Source organism: Protopterus annectens, chromosome 12.part0 (assembly GCF_019279795.1).
Source record: "Protopterus annectens isolate FY-2018-M chromosome 12.part0, PAN1.0, whole genome shotgun sequence".
Classification (NCBI taxonomy): Eukaryota; Metazoa; Chordata; order Ceratodontiformes; family Protopteridae; genus Protopterus; species Protopterus annectens.
The window spans coordinates 1,527,494,715-1,527,516,030 of NC_056746.1; the positions used below are offsets into that span (position 1 = coordinate 1,527,494,715).

At 40.7% G+C, this 21,316-nt stretch overlaps 1 protein-coding gene across 3 annotated transcripts in view; it reads left to right on the top strand.

The window, feature by feature from the left end:
* Window positions 1-21,316, top strand: part of MFSD11 (major facilitator superfamily domain containing 11) — a 2,028,489-nt gene that overhangs the window by 1,881,069 nt on the left and 126,104 nt on the right. For all 3 annotated transcript variants that reach the window (XM_044090491.1, XM_044090492.1, XM_044090493.1), the window contains exon 13: window positions 14,476-14,611. In XM_044090491.1, the coding sequence (XP_043946426.1) occupies window positions 14,476-14,611 (136 nt within the window). The remainder of the gene's footprint in view (window positions 1-14,475; window positions 14,612-21,316) is intronic.

Sequence of the window (21,316 nt, forward strand, 5' to 3'; positions counted from 1 at the left end):
GGAAGGGACTTGCTGAGTTCTAGCACTGCTCATAGGGACTCTTTTATGACCACAGCACTTAATAATCCCTGGGCTTCACTGATGGTTAGTATGGAGATGAGATTTACTAATTTTCACGAAACTACAGTGAAGGCTGCAAACAGTATGTGGGAATCTGTCAGAGAGAAAAGTACTTACAGAATGTGAATTTGTCAAATCTGAGCTTAAGCCATCAGCTCATGGTGTTATGCAGGCTGCCTCTCTCATCTCCACTTTTGAATTGGTTTCTCCATCAGAGAGGTGACTTGACATTTTAATTTTGCAAAGATTGTTGTTGACCAAATAAAAAGTATAGTTGGAGTCTTCAAACCAGAGTGGCATCTGCTTCTGTAAGTGCTGGGAATGGTGCAAAGTGTGTATACAGTTATGGGCTAAGGATGTGGCAAAACACTCAGGGGTCTGAACATGTGATATAAGTTATAGAGATGTGCAAAATATATACCCTCAGACGTACAGATGAACAGGAAGGATAATGAGTTGGGAAAAGACTCAAATCATGAACAGTTTGTGAATGCAAAAAAAAAAAAAAACTGGCACAGCTGTGCTTGAATTGCTTCACTCCAACCCCAGTCTTCTTGCCATGGATACAAGCTCTTGGTTGCTTTGCTTGATGGTGTGTTTCTTTTCAAGGATCCCTCTGAGTTTCCTGCAAGTGCTCTAAATTGGTAAGTGCAGCTCACACTTTTCCCTTGCTGGCGATATTTCTGCCTGGAATGAAGCTGGTGCACTAAATCCTTTGTGCTGCTCCCATCTTATTAAAAAATTCAGTCATCTGCCTGATTTCATCCAGTTTTCTTTCAGACTGTAGATAAGAATTATGAAAAAAAAAAAAAAAAAACTACCCTGCACTTACTCCGGTAGCATTCCTGACCTGTTGAACTGTGTAAAATTCTGATCGGACATTTACACTGTAAAGACTTATTTGTTCAGGTAGAACTCCTTAATGTTCCCGATTTTTTTTTAACCAAAAAACAGCTTCTCAAATACATGTTTCCAAATGGTTTTACCTATGCCATATCTATTACTAGAGCTTGGCTGCAAATTAGGGGCAGTTCTGGGACCCATAGCTGAGTTAAAAATGCACCTTCTCATACCTCTCAATCTTTCAGAGAAAGCATTCTGAACAAAACCAAAAATAATGCTGGGACAAAGGCCCAAAAATAGGGACAGATTAAATATCGCTCCTCCTGTAAACTCCAGATAGTTGCTAGAATAACAGGTTTTGCATTATTATGTATTTTCTGAGGGATATGAAGTCTGATGTTACAGAATTTCACTGCCATCAATGAGTATGCTTCTCTGAAACTTTTAAGGATTGATGGTCAACTTGTACTTTTCTTTGCTGGACAGTCAAGATCCCTTTGGAGAAAAAAATAACATTTTCTTAAATTTTGTCGATGTTTTATTACTTTCTCTTCAGAGCAGTCAGCATAATGGTTAAAGTCTTCACCTTCCATGCACGAGGTACAAGGTTTGCATGTTCTCTCTGTGTCTGTATGGCATTCTTCCCATCTCCAAAAAACATGCTGAGTGTTTCCATCTCAAACTCGCCAATGAATGAAGTTGGGGGCAGAGAAAATTGGGAATAATGGCAATCAACCTGATAAACATGAACTAAGAAATACAACACTCAGTGTAGGTTCACTGACAGGAAGCAGCTTGGAAGTGGATGACATGATGAGACAGAGGTGGCTGGACATCCTATGTATTCAACAGACAAGATGGAAGGGCAATGCAGCAAAGACACTTGGCTTGGAATCCAGACTCTACTACCCAGGAGGAGGACAGGCTAGAAATGGTGTGGGAATTGTGGTGAGAGAGAGGCTTCAGAAGGTAGTGAGGGATGTCATCAGAATTAGTGACAGACTCAAGGCAGTCAGACTCCACTGTAATGATAGGGCAGTATTCATAAGCTCATCCTGTGCCCTACACGGCAGGGTTGTGAGAAAAGTAGTGCAGTTGCAGGACCGACTAGATAAAGCAGGATAACATGAATTGGTGTTAATAGTGGGTAACTTGAATGCACATATCAGGACAAACAGAACAGGATATAAGGACTGCCTGGGTCCACATGGGTGGGGAAACAGGAGTAAAGAAGGAGAGGTCATTTTAGACTTGCATGTCTTTCAGATGGCTTGCTAGTAGCCAACACCTGGTTCAGAAAGATAGGGTGTCACACGATCACATACAAGAGTGACCAACATACAACTCGGGTAGACTTCTTCCTAGTAAGGAAAGGGCACTGGTATAGAATCAGTGTTTGCAAAGTCATCCCCAGTGAAATAATCTGCCTACAGTACAAATCACTGATTGCTACACTCATCTACAAGCAATGGTCATATAAGGCTCTAAGGTCAACAGAGACCAGGCTGAAGACCTAGAAGTTGACTGGAGAGAAAGTACAACAGTTCAAGAAGTTACTCAGGGCTGTAGCACCCAGAGAGGAGGCGGAAGTAGAGTTGAAGAAGAATGGCAGCGCCTCAAAATAGCATGTGTGAGGACCACAGAGCAGATATGTGGCTGAGCCAAGTATGGAAATGAGGTACATAAGGAAAGCTGGTGGTGGAATGCAGAAATCCAGGAATTCGTCAAATGAAAGAAAGACTGCAGGAAAAAGTGAGAGAGAGAGAGAGAAAAGATGGACCAGGCTAAGAAAGAATGCTGGTTGGCTAACAAACAACTAAGAAAGGAGTTGCAATAGCCACAAATAGGGCTTCAGAGGTACTCTACCAGCTTCTGGAAAGTGACTGAGTAGGTGGCACAAAGAAACTACATTAGGTTGTGCAAGATAAGTACACAAAGAAAAAGAAGATAGTCAGACACTCTTCATAAGGGATGCCAGCAACAACCTGCTCACCAGTCCACAGGACATCAAAGGCAGATGGAAGGAGCACTTCCAGCAGCTTCTGAATAAAAAACCCACAGAAGTTGTACTGCCCCAGACACAGTCTACAATGAGAGAAGAATAGAAGCCCACCCAAGAAGACGTAAGAATAGCACCAAGGAAAATGAAGTCAGGGAAAAGCAGCAGGCTCAGATGAAGTCACAGCAAATATGACAAAGGGCACTACAGAGGTATCAAATTCTTGTCACACTGCATAAAAGTTTTGGCGAGGGTGATAAATGGATACAAAGAGCGGTAGAAAGTAAGATAGTAGATGAGCAGTTTGGATTCAGTTCAGGATGCAGCACAACTGACCTGATGTCTGCAATGAGACAGATAGCTGAGAATAAACTATAGGTGAGGAAAGAGTCCAACTGGGCATTCCTAGACTTAGAGAAAGCATATGACAAGGTCCCAAGAAAGCTGATTTGGGCAGTTTGAAGTCCCAGAAACATTAGTGTAATTAGTGCAGGCTATGTACAAGGACCCACTTACTCAAGTACGAACAAAGTTTGATCTCATAAAGGGGTTCCTAGTGGGAGTGGGTGTGCACTAGGGTTCATCTTTGAGCCCACTGCTGTTCATATTGGTGATGGACTACATTAGAAAACAGGTTGGAGGGGACAGATCAACAAAGTTGCTGTATGCAGATGATGTGGCATTACAGGCAGACTCTGAGCAAGAACTTTAGCAAAGGATAGCAGAATGGAATGCAAAACTGAAGGTACATGGCATGAAACTATGTTTTATTTATTTATTTATTTTACATTTGTTGGCCGGGCTAGTCCAACTGGATATATTTCCATTTTCAGTAGAAACTAAGTACAGATAATAGAGTGGTAATAGCAGCAAATTGGAGAAATCAAAATAAGCCTAGAATTGAGATATAAGGGAAGATAGTGGAACAGTTTAACAGCTTCAGGTATCTGTGAGAGGTGGTTTAGTAGAGAAGGAAAGTCTGAATAAGGAGGTCAAAGCTAGAATCAGAGGGGCTGCAGCCAAATGGCACAGAGTGTCAGGTGTAGTATATGACAGAAGAATGCCAAAGAAGCTGAAAGGTAAGGTATACAAAGCAGTGATGTGACAAGTACTAATGTATGGTATGGAAACCTGGGCAGTAAAGACATAGCAGATGCAAAAGCTAGAGGTGATAGAAATTAAATGGCCGAGAAGTGTGGTAGGATGCACATTGTGGGACAGATGAAGAAATGAGGGCATAAGAGTAGAATTGCAGAAAAGTTCAAAGACAACAGAATGCGGTGGTTCGGGTACATGTGCAGAAAAGTAGAACGCAGTGTGGTGAAGATGATTTGGGACAGACAGGAAGAAGGTAAGAGGAAATGAGGGTGTCCAGTAAAGAAGTGGATGGATTATGGGAGAGATGATCTGCGATAGTCAGGCATGAGTGTTGAAGGCAAGAGTGTGGCATTGATTTGAGAGAGATGGCAACAGTTAACACGACACCCGGACCTCCACGTAGAAAATGGGAAAAAGAGGGTAGATGATGATTTTATTACTTTTCTCTTTAGGAAAGTTATTTTAAAGCTAGGAATATTGTTATTTAATGGACTGTCTTGAGACTATAAAGTCCTTTTAAATGGAGCATTATTTTTTTCCTGCCAGTTTAAAAGTAGTGCAAACTAACTGAAAACATGTTTTCTGTGTAGAAATATTTATTTTTCCATTGTTGGGCTACCATTGTATTTTAAAGTGATTTTTTACTATGTTTTTTCTGTTAATAAAAAGTTAACTTTTGTGGACTGGTAGTTTTACTGGTATTTGCTGTTTGTCTTCCCTGGGATTGCAGTACTATTTTCGGCTTGACCATGGAACATAATACTGGTCCCATGGTCAGTCCTCCTTCCAGCCGCAAAAAGAAAAAGTTAAGAAAGCAGCCTTTGTCACCACAGCAGGATAGCAATTTGCCCTAGCCACAGCTGAGTGTCTCTGCTGTGGACATTTGTTGTACCTCAGACCACTTATCTTTTACTCCTGATCCCTCTGATGTAGCACCTACAGCCACTGTAGACTAGGGTTAGAAGTGTCCACTGTGGCTATTGGAGTCCCCTCAGTGGACAAGGGAGAGGTATTTTTGTTGGTCCTGTGAGAGGAAACAGGGAGGGTTTCCTTGTTATTTCAGAATGCTATGTCCATCCCTGGAGAAGCAGCTGCTATTAGCAGCACAGTTGGCCACATCTTTCATGTCAAAAAGGAACTGAAAGCCAAATATGCACATACTTTTCCTCAAATTTCTTTGAATAGGATTAGTTAACCTGGACTGGCTCAGGGTTTATTTCAGGCTATTGATTCATAGGTTCATAGGCGGTTACTAGGCTAGCGGTCATAGAGCCCCTACAAGCCTAGCCATGTTAATCCCTAATTCCCAATTTTCCTTGGTTAGATGGACATAATTTGCAGAATGAGTCTATGATCAACACTGACTACCCCTGCCCATGAGGGACATGGATGCCACCCCCAGTGTGAATTTGAGTTCTCCCATCCATTTGTTTAGGTTGCTGTTGAATAGGATTAGCGAGAAGCTCTGCCTCATATGAACTGGAAGTTTATTCCAGAGGAGTGGCAATATCTGAGAGCTATATTTGTCTCTCTGGCATGTTCTGTAAATGTCACAAGCTAGGTCAGGCAAGGTTAAGATCCTTAGAGAGCGTGACTCTTGTGCCATTTGACTTGTGGATGTGCAGCCTTTCCATCAGGGCAGGGTCAGAGACTGCACTGTAGGCCAGGCAGAAGTCGCATCTCAGCAGCCTATAAGATGTAGAGTACAGTGACAGGGCTTTCAGTCTATCTTTCTTGTAAAGTAGTTTCTGGTAAAAGAAAGAGAGATTCCTCTTTTCCTCCTCCGGATTCACCCTGTTGGTGGTGGGGGTCTTTCTGTGAGACTATTGCTAGAATGTCCCAGTATTTTCAATGAGAGAATGGCAAGGTTTTAACTAAGAGTTGTTACAGAAGGATTTTCCAGAACCTGCACCCATTTCTCTTGTCCTGTCCTGTCTGCTTTGAGGATGTAGTCTTACTGCCTGCAATTTTCCTGGTAGTCAGCCAGCTGTTCCTAAAAAGTTAGATAAGATGTATAAAGTTTTTAAATCTTTTAAAATTTTATACACTATTCCCAATCCTGACCAAGCAGCTGTAGCCTTAGTTGTGTTCACTGCTGCTAAGCAGTTCATTTTAATCTTGTTCCTTCTAATAAGGATGGCTAAATTATTGGTAGGTATGGGGAAATAGTGTGTACTTCTGCAGCTTTGATTTTCAGAATTTTGAATGATCAGGCTCATATGTTAAAAGTTGTTCTGACAAATTGTGAAAGTATGAGGAATGTTTTATCTACAACTTCGTGTGAAGAAAAGTGTACTTAGTTTCTTCTATTGCACAGGTCACTACTCATTGTTTGGAGTTTGTGTATGACTCTGTTGATGCATGTTGATGTGGCCACTGGTACTGTTTTAAGGAGGTTTGTTTGGCCTCATTCTCAGGACCTCTCAGATGTAAAAAATGAGATTTTAAATTCTCCCTTGGATAGAGATTTAAGGTTTGGCCCCTCTGCTTCAGAGGTGATGAAAGGGGCAGGCTGATTCCTTATTGTCCAAGGGATTTACTTTCTCCTCGTCCAGTTTTGTCAAAAAACAGAATAAACACTCTCAACATATTTCAGGTAAACAGATGTTTAAGAAGAAGGGAGGTTCCAAAAAGTATTAAACTTCACAAAATCAAGGATAGTCCAAGTCTGAATGACTGTTCAAGAGATATTATGACCCCTCTCCCACCATGGCTCCTTTTCTCTTCCAGAAAGTCAGAATCTCCATTTTTCTCTTTGGCAATAGATTGTTTTAAACCAATGGGTTCTGAAAGTCATTTGTCAAGTTTACAGATGGTAGGAGGAGGAGATTCCTCCTTTCCAGGTGGCCATTCCTCATCCTGCAAATCAGACTTTTTTGTTTCCACTTGTTCTTCATCACATGATGGCCAAAGAAGTGATAGAACCAGTTCCTCCTTCCCAGGTGCCAAAGGGTTCTTATTCAAAGATGTTCCTAGTGCCAAAGAAAGATAATGCTTGGAGACCAGTTCAGGATCTTTCTTCCCTAAACCTGTTTGTGATGGTGCCCAAATGCAAAATGTCACTTCACAACCTGTTACCTCTTCTGCCTCTTTTAAGTTTCTTCATAACACTAGACTTAAAAGATTCTTATCAACACATCCCTAGTCATCTAGACTTCAGATGTTTCTTAAGGATTTTTTGTCTGGATCACATTATCATTTGAACTATCCATTGCATCAAGAGTGTTCACAAAGTGTTTAGCTCATTGCAAGCTACAGGATAACCACATTTTTCAATATATAGATGACTCGCTTATCTTTGCACAGTCTTTTTCAAGGTGTCATGCATCTCTCTTTTTGGTGAGAGATCCATTGCACACACCAGGATTTCAGGAGAACAGTTCAAAAGTCTTTCTTGACTCCCACGCACTGGATTGTATTCCTGGTATGCCAACTGGACACCTCAATTCAGAGAGCTTTTCTTCCCCTGGGAAAAATAGATCTTTGTCTACATTTATTTCTAAGGTTTTTGACTCATAATTCAGTCACTGTGAGGGAATACCTCAGGAGTTTGGGTCTCATGCCCATCTGTGATTCTCATGATACTCCTGGCAAGACTCCACATGAGAAAGAAACAGTGATATCTGCATTCTCTTTGATCCCCCTTTATCTTTTCAGATCCCAGTGCTGGGATTTGTCAGAGGAAAAATCTTTTGGTGGAGACAACAAATATCCTTAAATCCAGGTCTTCCTTCTCCCTCCCTGCTCCAAAGCAGTAAGTCACCACAGATACTTCAGACTTTGCTTTGGGAACAGTTTCGGGTGGGATAAAAGTACAGGGGGTGTCGGCTCAATAAGGACAGATAGAAGGAGATAATTGCCCTGATCAAGGTACTCAACTCTTTGAGCCATCTTTGATCCTTGGGAGCTCTTCAAGTGGTTACAGACAATACCACAGTCATATGGTACATCAAGAAGCAAGGGGGAACTAAGTTGTACCCTCTTTGCAGAGTAGCCATATTAGCTTAGGATTTAGTTTTACAGGAAAATTTAACTCTACAGGTATCCTACACAATCAACACGTGAAAGAAAACAAAAGCTGGATAAACGCCTGGTATACACCTCAAGCGAAAAAAATGAAAAGACCAATGGTTAGACCACAGCTGAAGATAAAAATGGAATAATCCACATCAGGAAATAAATCACTTGCAGCTTCACAGTAGTGCCCTTTATAAAACCAAAAGTTGTAACTGAGATGTAGTAGTCAAGGTAGGAAACGGTTCACTTGCAGTTTCACACCACTTTATTAAACAAGAGTAAGCGCTTTCGCGATCTAAGTCAGCTGATCGCTTCTTCAGACTCATAAAAACAGTTAAAGCATTGGTATTTAAAATATGGTTCAACCAATGAAAACACATATAGAACTATGACATAGACTAATTAAAATTGCATACATCAGTACATTAATTTGCCTTATATTCTGCATAAGATGAAATAAAATATACATATAACAGACACATTTTATGTAATAATCCATATTACTTAATGTTTTAGTGGTCTGGATTTTAAAAAAGGCTTCAAGGAAACAGCATTGTTCAATCCAGGAGACCTATCTGCCTGAAGTAGTAAAATACATCTTTGTTCGGCTTCCTCTACCTTATTCCTTATATCACCTCCCCTCTTACTTTTATTTATTATTTCTAAAACCATGAAATTAAAAATATGTTTCCTATCTTCTTCTTCCACATGTTTTGCTAAAGCACTTGTGTCTTTTTTTATTTCTTATATCTCTAAGGTGTTCAAGGAGGGGAGGTGATATAAGAAATAAGATAGAGGAAGCCAAACAAAGATGGATTTTACTCTGCAGTGAGGAGATATTCCTGGCTTTGGCTTCAACCTTTGCCTGATGATATTAAGCTAAGTTGATGGATGCTGCTCTGGATAACAAACACTTATTTGGTGTAGCTGCTGCTGATTTGTTTTGTTCTCTTCAGGATAAGGGCAAGGCTTTACAGGAACTTAAATGTGTTTTTTTTTCTCCTGTGTCTAAATTTCAAAGAAATTACCCTAATAAGCTGGTCTTTCCTTGTAGGCAGTCTTGCCCTCCTCCCAAGGGTAAAAGAGGGGATAAAAGGGCTTCTCCTTCTAAAGCTACCCTGACTCCTATGACACAGAAATCTCCTTTTCCTGACTGTCTGACTATCCTGTTCTCAGCCACATTCCTCTTTCTCTCTGTCTTTCTGTATCCCTTCTAGTTTTGTTAAAGATTACTCAGGATTCCTGGGTTCTGTCCATTATCCACCTCTGGAGTGTTACATGATCTGGAAATCTCTTCTCCCTTTTATGGGCATTCCTGAGCCTGCTCTGGAACAGTTGGGTTTCTTTCCAGGGATGCTTCAGGATCCTTTGACTCAAACTATTCAGGAGGTTCCAGTTTCTCAAAGGAGGAAGGGTTTTTACTCCACAATGTTTTTGGCTCCCAGAAAAGAGGTTTACTTGGAGACCCATTCTGGACCTTTCTCATTTAAACACCTTTCTGAAGATTTCTTCCTTTTGGATGTTGTCCCTTCAGACTTTGTTTCCTGTGCTTCCCCAGGCTTTTCTAGAGTCTCTGGACCACTTAGGTTGAAGAGCAAAAAAAAAAAGAAGTCAGTGTTTGGCAATGTTTGATTAGCCTGTATGCCGGTATACGAGCCAATCAAAACCTCACACAGCGGACCCTCTTCTGTTCAGTGTGGAACATCAAGCAATTCCGCATTGAACAGAGCTCCGCTTTTTGATTGGCTCGTATACCGGTATATGAGCCAATCAAAAACGCGCACAGTGGACCCTCTTCTGTTCAAGGAGTCAACACAAGGATGGCTGACCTTAAGAACATATGCCGGGTAAACTGCTGCCTTGGATTATGAGCCAGTAGCAGTCACAGCCAAATGGGTTCCATACTGTACAGTTGGATGGCAAAGCTGTAAGACAACTAGCTTAATAGGATTTTTTTCACTTTGCTGTCAGCCCAGTGCTTTACCATGGAATTTTAATAATAGTAATTATAATGTGGATAAAGCTATTTAGGATTCATTCTCACAGTAATCTTTAGGAGAGGTAAATACCAGTTTCTGTGCTACTTACACCTTCCTGCTTTTATGTAATCTGCTGCCAACAACTAGAACAATCGGGCACACCAATGAAGCAATTATATTGTATGCTCTTAAATGAACCAACCATGAAATTATCTTAGAATGGCTATAGCAAAGCAGTCTTTCTTAGAAAGGTGAAAGCCAGCAGTTATAATTTACTATTTTTTACGCAATTACCCTTATTATATACATAAGTGGCCTGCTACAAGCTTTTAATATTTAATATTAAAATTCTTTAGTTAAAGAAACTAAGCAGTATAGTTTGAAAATTCGATCTGCATACAGATGTAATATTGCACTTACATAAAATAAAAAGTTTTGACCAGATGTACTTTAGAAAAAAAAATAAATTTCAGCTACTTAGTTTTAACATTATACTAACCAAGGATTTGTCTCTACTCTGTCTACTTTGGCTTTTAATATGATTTAACAGTTACAAAGAAAATGTGTCTCTTCTTATTTGCTGGCCATAGAAAGTTTCAGAAAGTCCACAGAACACCGCCAGAGGAAAACACAAACCCAGCTGACTAAATTCAACAGCTGACCTCTGAAGTTAGAATGAAGAGCCAAATTTACTTGAAGAATGTCAGCAAGTTGCCTGAGCGAGGCAGGTTCTGGGAATTGTTTTAGTACAGGCAATTTATTCAAATTCCTCCTTTTTATTGGGAAAGAAACCCTATATTTATACCATGTAATAGGTTGGATTTTCAAATCAAAACAGTTTCCTCCACAACATTAGTTGGATAACCAGGAAGTCCTAACCTAAATATGGTAACATAGCTTTTGTCAGGAAGCAAACTCATATTTTAGCTGTGCAAAAATTTTTCAAGGCTCTGCTACTTTTCTTCAAATGAGAAGAATTACTTGTTCCATGTAGTTTGAAGCATTTCACATATTTACTGCATCATTACTGAAAAGAACAGGTGCATTTTTGGACAAATTTTCATATTTTTCATATGTACTGCAGCTTCATAAAAACAGGTTTTGTACCTTGTCGTATGTCTCATCCAGTTTAATTACTTCTTGATTATAACTGAATCTTTCAAATCCTTTTTCTAATCTGGTTGCTTTATTTTTCACCATGTTCTTCATTTTTTTTGTCCTGACCCCCCCCCCCCCCATTTCTGACTTCCAAACCCTCTTCCCCACCAGTGTCATGGTCCATTTCTTCCCCAGGGTAAGAATACTACATCCCGCTCCTTCCTTTCAGTGTAAATGCTGGGCATGATGTCTTCATCACATTGAGGACCAGGTATTTTCTACTTTTTAGTCCTAATATCCTGGCCACAAGCATGACTTCCACATCATGCTTGCATTATAAGATGCATGCATTCTTCCACACATGATGTCCCTATTTGCAGCACTTTGTTCTGCTTAGGTAAGTGTGCAGTTGTTGTCTTCAACATGGATCAACACTGGCTTCTCTCACCAATGTGGGAGAGACAACATTAGCCACTGCAGTATCCCATCCTCATGTCATCCTTCTATGCCAAAGCTCCTAATTCAGTTTTGGCCATATGGGGCATATTCAGGATTTTATTCCTTTAAACCATAGAGCTGGCTACCCAATACAAATGGATGGCTCCCCCTGTAGTGTCTAACAATCTCACATATTGGGGCGGCACAGTGGTGCAGTGGTTAACATTGTCACCTCACAGCAAGAGGTTCTCTGGTTCGATTCTCGGCTGGGGTGCCTTCTGTGTGGAGTTTGCATGTTCTCCCTGTGTTCGCGTGGGTTTTCTCCGGGTACTCCGGTTTCCTCCCACATTCCAAAGACATGCATCTGGAGCATTTCTCCCCGGGCCTCCGCTGAAAACAGGCTCTGTGGAACCTAGTCGGACATTCCCGGTCAACAAATGTTAAATAAATAAATAAATAAAAAAAAATATTACATCCCACATGAGGTCTAACCAGTGCACTGCAGGATAACAGCCTCACCCGTTGAGTAAGTTTCTCTTTAGTATGACCCAGCATCTGGTTATTCTTTGGTTAATACCTCATTTTTCCTGCTGTATGTTTTTCAATATCAATCTGCACAACTTGAAATGGATTCCACTTCCCCTTATGGAGTGGTACCTTAGTTGTCTGAATAATTCTCACCCATCCCCCTAATGGAATGGCATCACTGTTGTCCTTGTAGATCTCTGAGTCATTCTCAACCTCCTCTTTATGGTGTGGTATCACTGTTATTCCAAAGTTCCCTGAATAATCCTCCCCACCACTCTGAAGAAGCGGTACTTTTGTTGACCTGTAGTTTCCTGAATAATTCTCACCCCCCTCCCGATGAAGTTGTATCTTTGTTGGCCTTTAGTTCTCCAAATCCCCCCCCCCCTTATGGAGTGATATCTTTGTAGTCCTGTAGTTACCTGAGTAATTCTCCCCCTACCCCCAATGGAGTAATATGTCTGTTGTCCTGTAGTTACCTGAGTAAATCTCATGTCTCCCCACAATGGAGTGATATCTCTGTTGTCCTGCAGTTACCTAAATAATTCTCCCCCCTCCCTCCAATAGAGTGATATCTCTGTTGTCCTGTAGTTCCCTGACTAAATCTCACTCACTCATCCTTATGCATATGGTACCAGTGTTGCCCTGCAACTTCCTTTGTAAGCTCGCTCCTTCACCCTTATGGAGTGGTATCACTGTTGTCGTGCAGCTCCTTGAAAAAGCTCACCTCTTCAGCCTTATTGAGTGGTATCACTATTGTCCTGAAATACCTTCCCCTTTTGGAGTGGTACTACTGTTGCCCTGTTATTCTCTGAAAAAAAATGCACCCCCCCCCATAGGGAGTGATATCACTGTTGTCCTGTAGTTCCATGGGTAATTTACACCCCCTCCCTTTATGGAGTAAGTAACCCTTATGTCCTGTAGTTCCCTAAATAATTATTATCCCGTACTCCTTGAGCAGAGGGGTAGCGCTGTTGTCCCACAATCTTGCAGCACAGCTCTGAACTTTCGTGGCATATTGAACAGCAGTGTTATTACTTTAGTGACATATTGAACAACTTCATAATTGGATATGAATTTCATATTTTCATTTGTTTTTAAACTCTGATATAAGTGTTTTGGGCATCTGCAAATGTCCTTCCATAGCACTGTTGTGGTATTCTTTACCTAAGGAGATCTCCTGCAAAGATAGCCATCTCTCATGGTTATCCAAATTTGGGAGGGGAGCTGATGCACATCTAATGCTGATAGTAAGGAGCAGCAAAAAAATATGCTGAAAAAGCTATATCTACCTTGTTTCTCCCATCGGTATTTCTCTGCATCTGTGACAGATTTATTCATTCTTTTTCTAAATTATTTAATTTCCATTTAGGTATGTAACGAAAATGTCTTGTGCAATCCTTTATTTTTCTTCATAAACCATGTACATAATTGCTTTGTGCTGATGTGCAGTCCAGATGACCTACTAGACTGGTTCATAAAGTGTTTTATGCAGTGGAACAGCACCGTACGCAACTGCATGCATAGAAGGGACCAGTTGCACAGGTGATTTGCTAATAGAAGACCATAGCATAGTGTGAAAGAGTAGCACAGTGTGAAAGAGTAACTGCAGAAGAACTGTAGGCAACTACACAGCCTAGAGCCCAAACACCATGTTATTTTGATGTATTGCCAACATTAAAAGAGCATTCATGTCAGCATTAAAAAAAAAAACACATTCCATTGCAGTGTACAGTGGAGACAAACATGTTAACCCAACTGCACCTGTTACGTCCCTCAGGTAGAGACACAAACAATATCATCCCACCAATGGATACACAAGAGTATCAAATTGTCTCATTACCATGGTGTATTAAGCATAGCTGCTCTGTCAGCATGAGCAAAAAGTTGCTTGAATTGCCCCTGCTCGTATCCACGGAACAGTAGGGCACCATCTACATAATACCATCATCAGTGGCTTTGAATGGAGAGTTGTGTGAATTTGAATGTAACCCATATATCTAAAAAAATATTGTCTGCCTTCTGGGGTTATGCCTGAAAAAGCTCTTGGGCAAAGTCATTCATGATATCCATAATTAGGTGTACAGGCAGCATTGCATGGCTAGCTTTCATTTAACAAAGGATTCTTCATGGCTGCAATATTAATGTGTTTGTTTTTTCAAAAGTGTGCAAGAAGAGTTTACTACTACTTTTATCATCCAGCCATTTTGGTCTTGCATATGTCGCTGCTCAGATCCATTAAGCTTAGTTATCTGCATGTTTGTGTCGAAAAGATTTCAGTTTTTAAAGTATGTATATGAGGTTTTTAATATATCTTTCTCATAATGCACTTAAATGAATCTTCATATAGCCAGTTTTTGTATGTTAGGGAAGATCAGTGACCTTTTTTTTTTTTTTTTTTTTTACCTTTTTTTCTAGTAAGGAAGTGGCCATGTTGTGTAGCTTCTTGTTGGGACTTGGTGACAGCTGCTTCAACACCCAGTTAATCAGTATCTTGGGTTCTCTCTTCTCCGAAAGCAGTGCCCCAGCTTTTGCCATCTTCAAGTTTGTCCAGGTAAGGACTGAGTGCTGAAACAGTAGTGTACGAGCACTTACATGTGTGTCTGTGTGAGTTTAGCACCACACACAAACTTAGGCTTTCACTGTAGTTGAATTCAGTCAGAATGCAGGTAACATCTGTTAAAAAGTCTTGTTTATTGAGACTGAGCCTGAGTGTTGGTATACTCGCATGTTAGTGCTGCTTACAGAGTTTGCTTGGCATTACTGAGATTTTACATTGATGTTGTAGGCTACAAGAAATTTGTTCTGATATCATTTGAAAATGAAACCTTTTATCTCATTTTGTTATCTACCTCAAAAGAAAGTAAATGCACTATCATTCACTTTCTTTTATGTAAAATCCATCTACACTTTCTGCTCTATATCCTTCTATAAGATCAGGTTTTGTTCACTTTTTCCATTGGTAATTTACTGTCATCCTGTAAAGTTAGAGAACTGAACACAGTCTTAAATTACATACATAAGGCTCTAAGTTGTGGACATGTTCATATTACGTATAGATCTTCCTACAGTGACTTTATTACTCTTATTCTGGGATAAGGATGGAATATCCCTGACAGAGCCAACATTTTTGTAAGACGATTTGGCAGTAATATCAGGTGCCATTGCATGCAATAATGTAAAAATTAGCATGCACTGTATAATGCATCTTAGTACCATGCAGACTTGGTTTTAATTTTTCTGAAACTTTGTTGTAACTATCTGTAATCCATTAGAAGCTAGATTTTATCTGTATGGGAATAGCCTTGTGTCAGAATTTTCTATTTCTGCAGAAGCATTCGTCATTGGGTGTTTAATCCAGCACGTCATACAAAGAGATGTGCTTAATGTTGAACTGAGGGTCATATAAAGAGAACATCCTATGCCAAGTAGCAGCATACCCCATTTGTTCTTTTCTGCCATTAGAACAGTCAGCAGTTTTTGTAATTTTAAAGTTTCTAAGTGGCGCATTCTAAAATTCAGAAATTAAATAATACATTGCTGAATTTTAGAATGTGTCTTCTTTTCTTGACTGTTTTGTAACTGCAGAAAGAAAATGATTTCATGCAATGAATGTGATATCTGTGCACCATGTCTAATTAAAACGTTATTTGACTGTCAGTAAAGTACCACCACAGAGAAATATTCCAGAAATTTCTATAAGGCAGCTGATAAGCTCTGATAACTGAGCTTGCTGCTCTTTGACAGTGCCCTGAAACAATGGACCTGGAGTTTTTGAAGAATTTGAAAAAAACTTTAAATCTTTTACAGTATTTAGAGAATTAATCATTTCAGCAAAGATGCCCCCCCCCCTCCCGTTACACTTACTGTGCTAAGAGGCACTGTACATCTCTCTCAGGGCCTTGAATGAATCATGTCAAATATTCTCACATCTCAAATATTTCCAGTCCATCAGCAGACAGTCATTGCTGTTTTTGGGACTTAGAGGTGGTTATATGAAGACTGTCAGAAGTTCTCCAGCTCAAGATGCAGTTCACAATGCACAATAGACTGAAAGCTGACAGAAAACATTTGCAAAATGCATCTAAAATCCCAGCTTTCACACAATAGAAACATAGAACCAGTGTGTAGGGAGGGAGCTTTGACCTACTCCTTACTTTGGAGTAACCAATGTTTAAAAGTTTAAAATGCAAGACAATGTAGCAAAACGTTGTGGTGTCAAACTTTCACATGCAACTTGTAGGATAGCTCTGCTTTAGTCCAATATACCTCATCCAGTTATGTTACATTCTGCATCCTTTTCTAAATGCCTAGGCTTGCTTGAGTTGAACATCTTTGTACCCCTGTAATAAAACTGCTCAGCAAATGTGATTGATCAGCAAATTTCAGTGCAATTCATCACAACCTTTGCATAAAAATTTGAACTGTAGCAAAATCCTGTAATTTGTTTCCAGTACTAAGTATAACACCTTTGTATGGTGGTCTTGGAGTTGAAATGTTTACTATACTGGAGACTTCACCTTGTACTGAAGAACCATAACTAGGTACTCAGTCACCCTGTGTTGTTCCCTGATCAGAAAAAACAAAACAAACAAATAGGTTCTTTTGTACTTGAGGACTATGGAAATCCAAAAAAAAAAAAAAATGCTCTTTTTCCTTTGAAAACTGTAGCACACCACTAGCTACAAATGTAACCGGCACCTCGATACAATATTAAATACCACACACAAAGAGCTAAAGTTTTTCAGCCCTGACCCCAAATGCAGTATCAGCATTCATTTCTGAATGTTTGTACTGCACTCCACATAATGCAGGTACTCAAGTCACTCTACGACAAGTACAAATATGACTCTGTCATTGTCCATGTTGGAGTGAATGACTTGAGACATACCTCCCTGGACTACTTGAAAAGAGACATGGAAGAGCTCTCGGATCATGTGGCCCAGGCAGGTATGACCCTAGCCCTGAGTAGCATCCTGCCTTCACCCAGAATGATACCACAATATAAAGACAAAATGATTGACTTTAACAATTGGCTTCTGGTGTCATTCAAAGGGGATCCAATATCTGTCTGCCTGGGATGACATGATCGATAGACCACTATGCTTTGCCAGAGATGGTCTACACCTGTCGCCCCTGGGATTCAGGTTACTGGCTAAGGCTCTTGTCACCCCTATAGTGCCTGTTTCAGGTAAAGTTCAAAGGACAAAACCACCACCTTAACATGTACAAGCATGCAAATTCTAAAGGTAATGCTACTCAGTGCTTGAAGTCTAAACCTCAAAATGCACACTCTCGAGGCACTCTTAAAAATGGAGAACATCAATATCTGTGCAGTAACTGAAACCTGGTTCAAGGCTCCAGAGAGCACCCCTGCAATACCAGGCTACAAACCCAGACCGAAACACTAAAGGTGGAGTAGTGTCCGTATTCACATCACCAGGCTAGTTGCCCAACGCAATGCATCTGAAATTCTCCAGGTGCAACTAACACTAGGTAAGACTGTAATCCAAATTGTAGCTTGCTACAGATCCCCCACCATGCCCCAAGATTCTCACTACACCTTTCTAAACATACTGTAAAATATTAAGATACAACCAAACACCCTAATACTGGGTGATTTCAACTACCCTGCCATTAACTGGGAAAACTACTCGTGTGCCAACAGCTTTGCCCAACGGTTCTTGGAATTCATAAATTCCAATGCCCTGGATCAACTAATCCATAGTCCCACCAGGGGCTCCAATATCCTAGACCTGGTCATTACCAACATGGGAAATCGATGCTCCACACCTATGGTCACCCCCTCGTTGGTCAGGTCTGACCATAAGCTAATCATCCTTAACATCCACATCCCACTCCCACCCCCCAGTAAGGAAACCTCCACAAAAAACTTCTCAAAAGCCAACTTTATGCTACTCAAGTCAGAAGTGACGACCTTCATGACACCCATGCAGACGGGAACTGAAAGTTCGACTGCTGAATCCTACACTAAGGCACTGTACGAGCACATCCACTCATGCATGCATCGTGCCATCCCAAATAGAACCAAGATGCTCTCCTCCAAAAAAAGGAAGGCAATCTGGTGGTCCCCTGCTATAAATAAACTTTGCAACAAAAGGAAGAAACTGTTGCAGAAAAGAGGAAAATCCCAGGATGCAAAAAACTCCCTTACCAGCCTCAGTAAGAAGCTGAGATCGCTCATAAAATCCTCCAAAGCTAGTTATGAAAATAAAATTGCCAGATATTCCAAAGACAACCACAAGGCATTCTATAACTATGTCAAGAATCTAAATGGCAATGCTCAGATCTGCTCTGAGCTACAACAGAATGGCATTAAATATACTGATCCCAAGGATATTGCCAATATCCTGGCAGATCAATTCAGGCCAACTTCACCCCACTCTCACCCCCTAAATGGCCCATCTCAATACCGGAAGATTGCCAAAGCTAAGAATACAGCATCCATGGGATCAGATGACATCCCGGGCTGTGTATTACATGAGCTACAAAATGAACTGGCACCTCAATTAAGTGTCATGTTTAATCATAGCCTCACCTCAGGCTTCTTGCCCACTGAGGGGCGCACAGCTACAGTTATCCCACTCCACAAGGGGGAATCCACCTTGGATCCCGGGAACTACTGCCCCATCAGTCTGACGAGCCTGATCTGCAAGGCCATGGAACGTATTATCATGGAACTTATAAACAAAGACATTGGCAACCTTCAAACACTGGGCTCCACCCAGTTTGGGTTCGTGAAGGGCTGATCTTGTCTCCTGAACCTGATTGACTTCTTCGAATCAGTCTCCAGAGCCATGGACGAGTGTAAGGTGGTCCACACAGCCTATCTAGACCTCAACAAGACCTTTGACACCATCCCCCACTCTGGGTCATAGATAGGGATTAATGCCTAGCTTAGTAAGTCTATGTCACTCGATGGGTTGCCAACTGGCTTACTAACAGAACCCACACTGTAAAAGTAGCCGACTTCAAATCCAGCTCCAGACAAGTGACAAGTGGAGTATCTCAGGATTCTGGGACCTCTCTTGCTTGGCATCTACTTCTCTGAAGTACAGGCCAACACTAAGGGACTCTGGCCAATAAAGTTTGCAGATGATGACTGCAAACTGGGAGCCATTACTGAATCCCCAAATGATGTGGATACTCTACAAAAGGGCCTTACAGAAACAGATGATTGGTGCCAGAGCCATGGGCTCAAGCTCAATGCCAAGAAATGTATAGATCTCCCTTTTGGGAAAAAACATGTACCCATGAATTACCACATAGGTGGCAGTACACTAAACACCGAAAGTGTGATAAGAGACTTAGGGACACAGGTGGACAGTGGTCTCGCCTTCGATAACCCCATCACCACAACAGTCAGGAAATCCTATGTGTGGCACACCTCATCACTAAGGGCTTTTCATCCAGAAAAAAGGAGGTCATTGTCCCACTGTACCCATCCCTCATTAGACCCATTATAGAATACAATGCGCCATTTGGTATGTACCTCTCAAGACATCTGCAACAACTGGAAAGGCCGCAGAAATACCTCACTAAAAGAATCACAGGCCTAAAGCAGATGCCCTATGCTGACCACCTTTAATAACTCGAGCTATACTCTGTCACACATAGTCTACTCAGAGGCGATCTCTGCTTAACATACAAGGCCATGTCAAACCCAGAGCTGTTGGACATGCTACACTTAAAGAAATCCCAATCCCTCAGAGCCACACGCTCCAGGGATCTGAACCTTGTCATCACAATAAACAAAACATGCTGGAGGGATAGGTTCCTGACCCAGAGACTCCCCCAGACTCTGGAATAGACTGCCCATACATGTCAAGCAGAGCACCTCTTTGGCCCTCTTCAAAAGGAACCTTGACGATTGGATGGGAGAAAAGAAATTCACCCCGGGGATCACGTCAGTTGTCCTGCTAGACAGGGGTCCATGGAAGTAAATAATGTGGGAAGAAATAGCCAGGGAATTGTTATAGCTAGGCTTGTATAGGCCCTAGGGTCGATAGCCTAGTGCTAACCTCTGAACTACAAACAGAGGAGCTTTTGCCTGTTGTGCCCCCTAACACCTTGCTCCTGGGGTGACTGCCACCTTTGCAATACTTTGGCTATGTCTCTGCCCTGCTGATTGTTTTTATATGATCTTCAAAAGTTGAGATTTTTGCAGTCTTTGCTTTTTCAGAATGGCTGGAAGTTCTGTATTCAGGTTTTATAGCTTTGAAGAAATCCATTCATCCAACTCCTTTTCCCCCTTTACATAATTTTTGATTGCTTGAGCCAGAACTCCTAGTACTGTGGCATAAAACATTGTTCTTCTCTTAGCTTTGGCATACCTTTAGTTTTTTTTTTCATTTTTGTTATTTTATCCTACCTTCTTTTATTATTGTCAGGTTCTGGCATTGGTAATGCAGGATTCACTTTTAGCTGCTGTGATTTGGTCATGAGAATGAAGTCCCAAGTGATCAGACTAAGCCAGCCTTGGGTAAATCCTGCATTACTCTCAAATGAACATGGCTTATTGCTATTATACAATGTTATTATTTAAAAACAATATTTCTTATGCATTTGAATAATGTCATTGTACGTTCATAGATCAGTTTCTTTCCACCTCTTCTTGGCAATCAGATAAATAATTGATGGACAGCACATGCGTAAGGCATTTAGGTGCCGACACTTGCATAGTGTATCAGTAAAACACAAGCATCCAAGTAAAACACACTGTAAGAATAATAGAAACCTTCAAAGTGCCATTTGTGGAGCATTTCAGTGTATCGCTTATTTTTGCTAGGTGTAATGTTTGGTTGCTTGCACTTTACGTTTGCAATATATCAGGCTATGGTAGACTGACTTCTTCCTGTAGGTAATGTTGGATTTGCAACAGGCACACTAATTGCTCTGTCCAATCAGCTTGTGTGCGTTTAATTACAAATAAGATTAATTATACAAATAAGCCTTAAAAATATGGGTCCCAAGTTTTCTAGTAGCAATAATTTTATCTAGGCATATATAGGTTCACTTACTCCAACAAGCTCCAGTGAAAGTGTTTCTCTCTCCCTCCATTTTCTTTCCACTGTTCTTGTATGCTGTCTCCCCAGCTAAAGAAAGCTCTTTTAGTTCATGCTCGTCTCAAAGCATTTTGTTTCCATTCTTTGATGGCGAAGGCAGTAGAAACATTTCATTATGCTGCAGAAGGTAATTGGCTAGCTTTGTGTTAAAGAAGAATTTCACTCAATAGCAA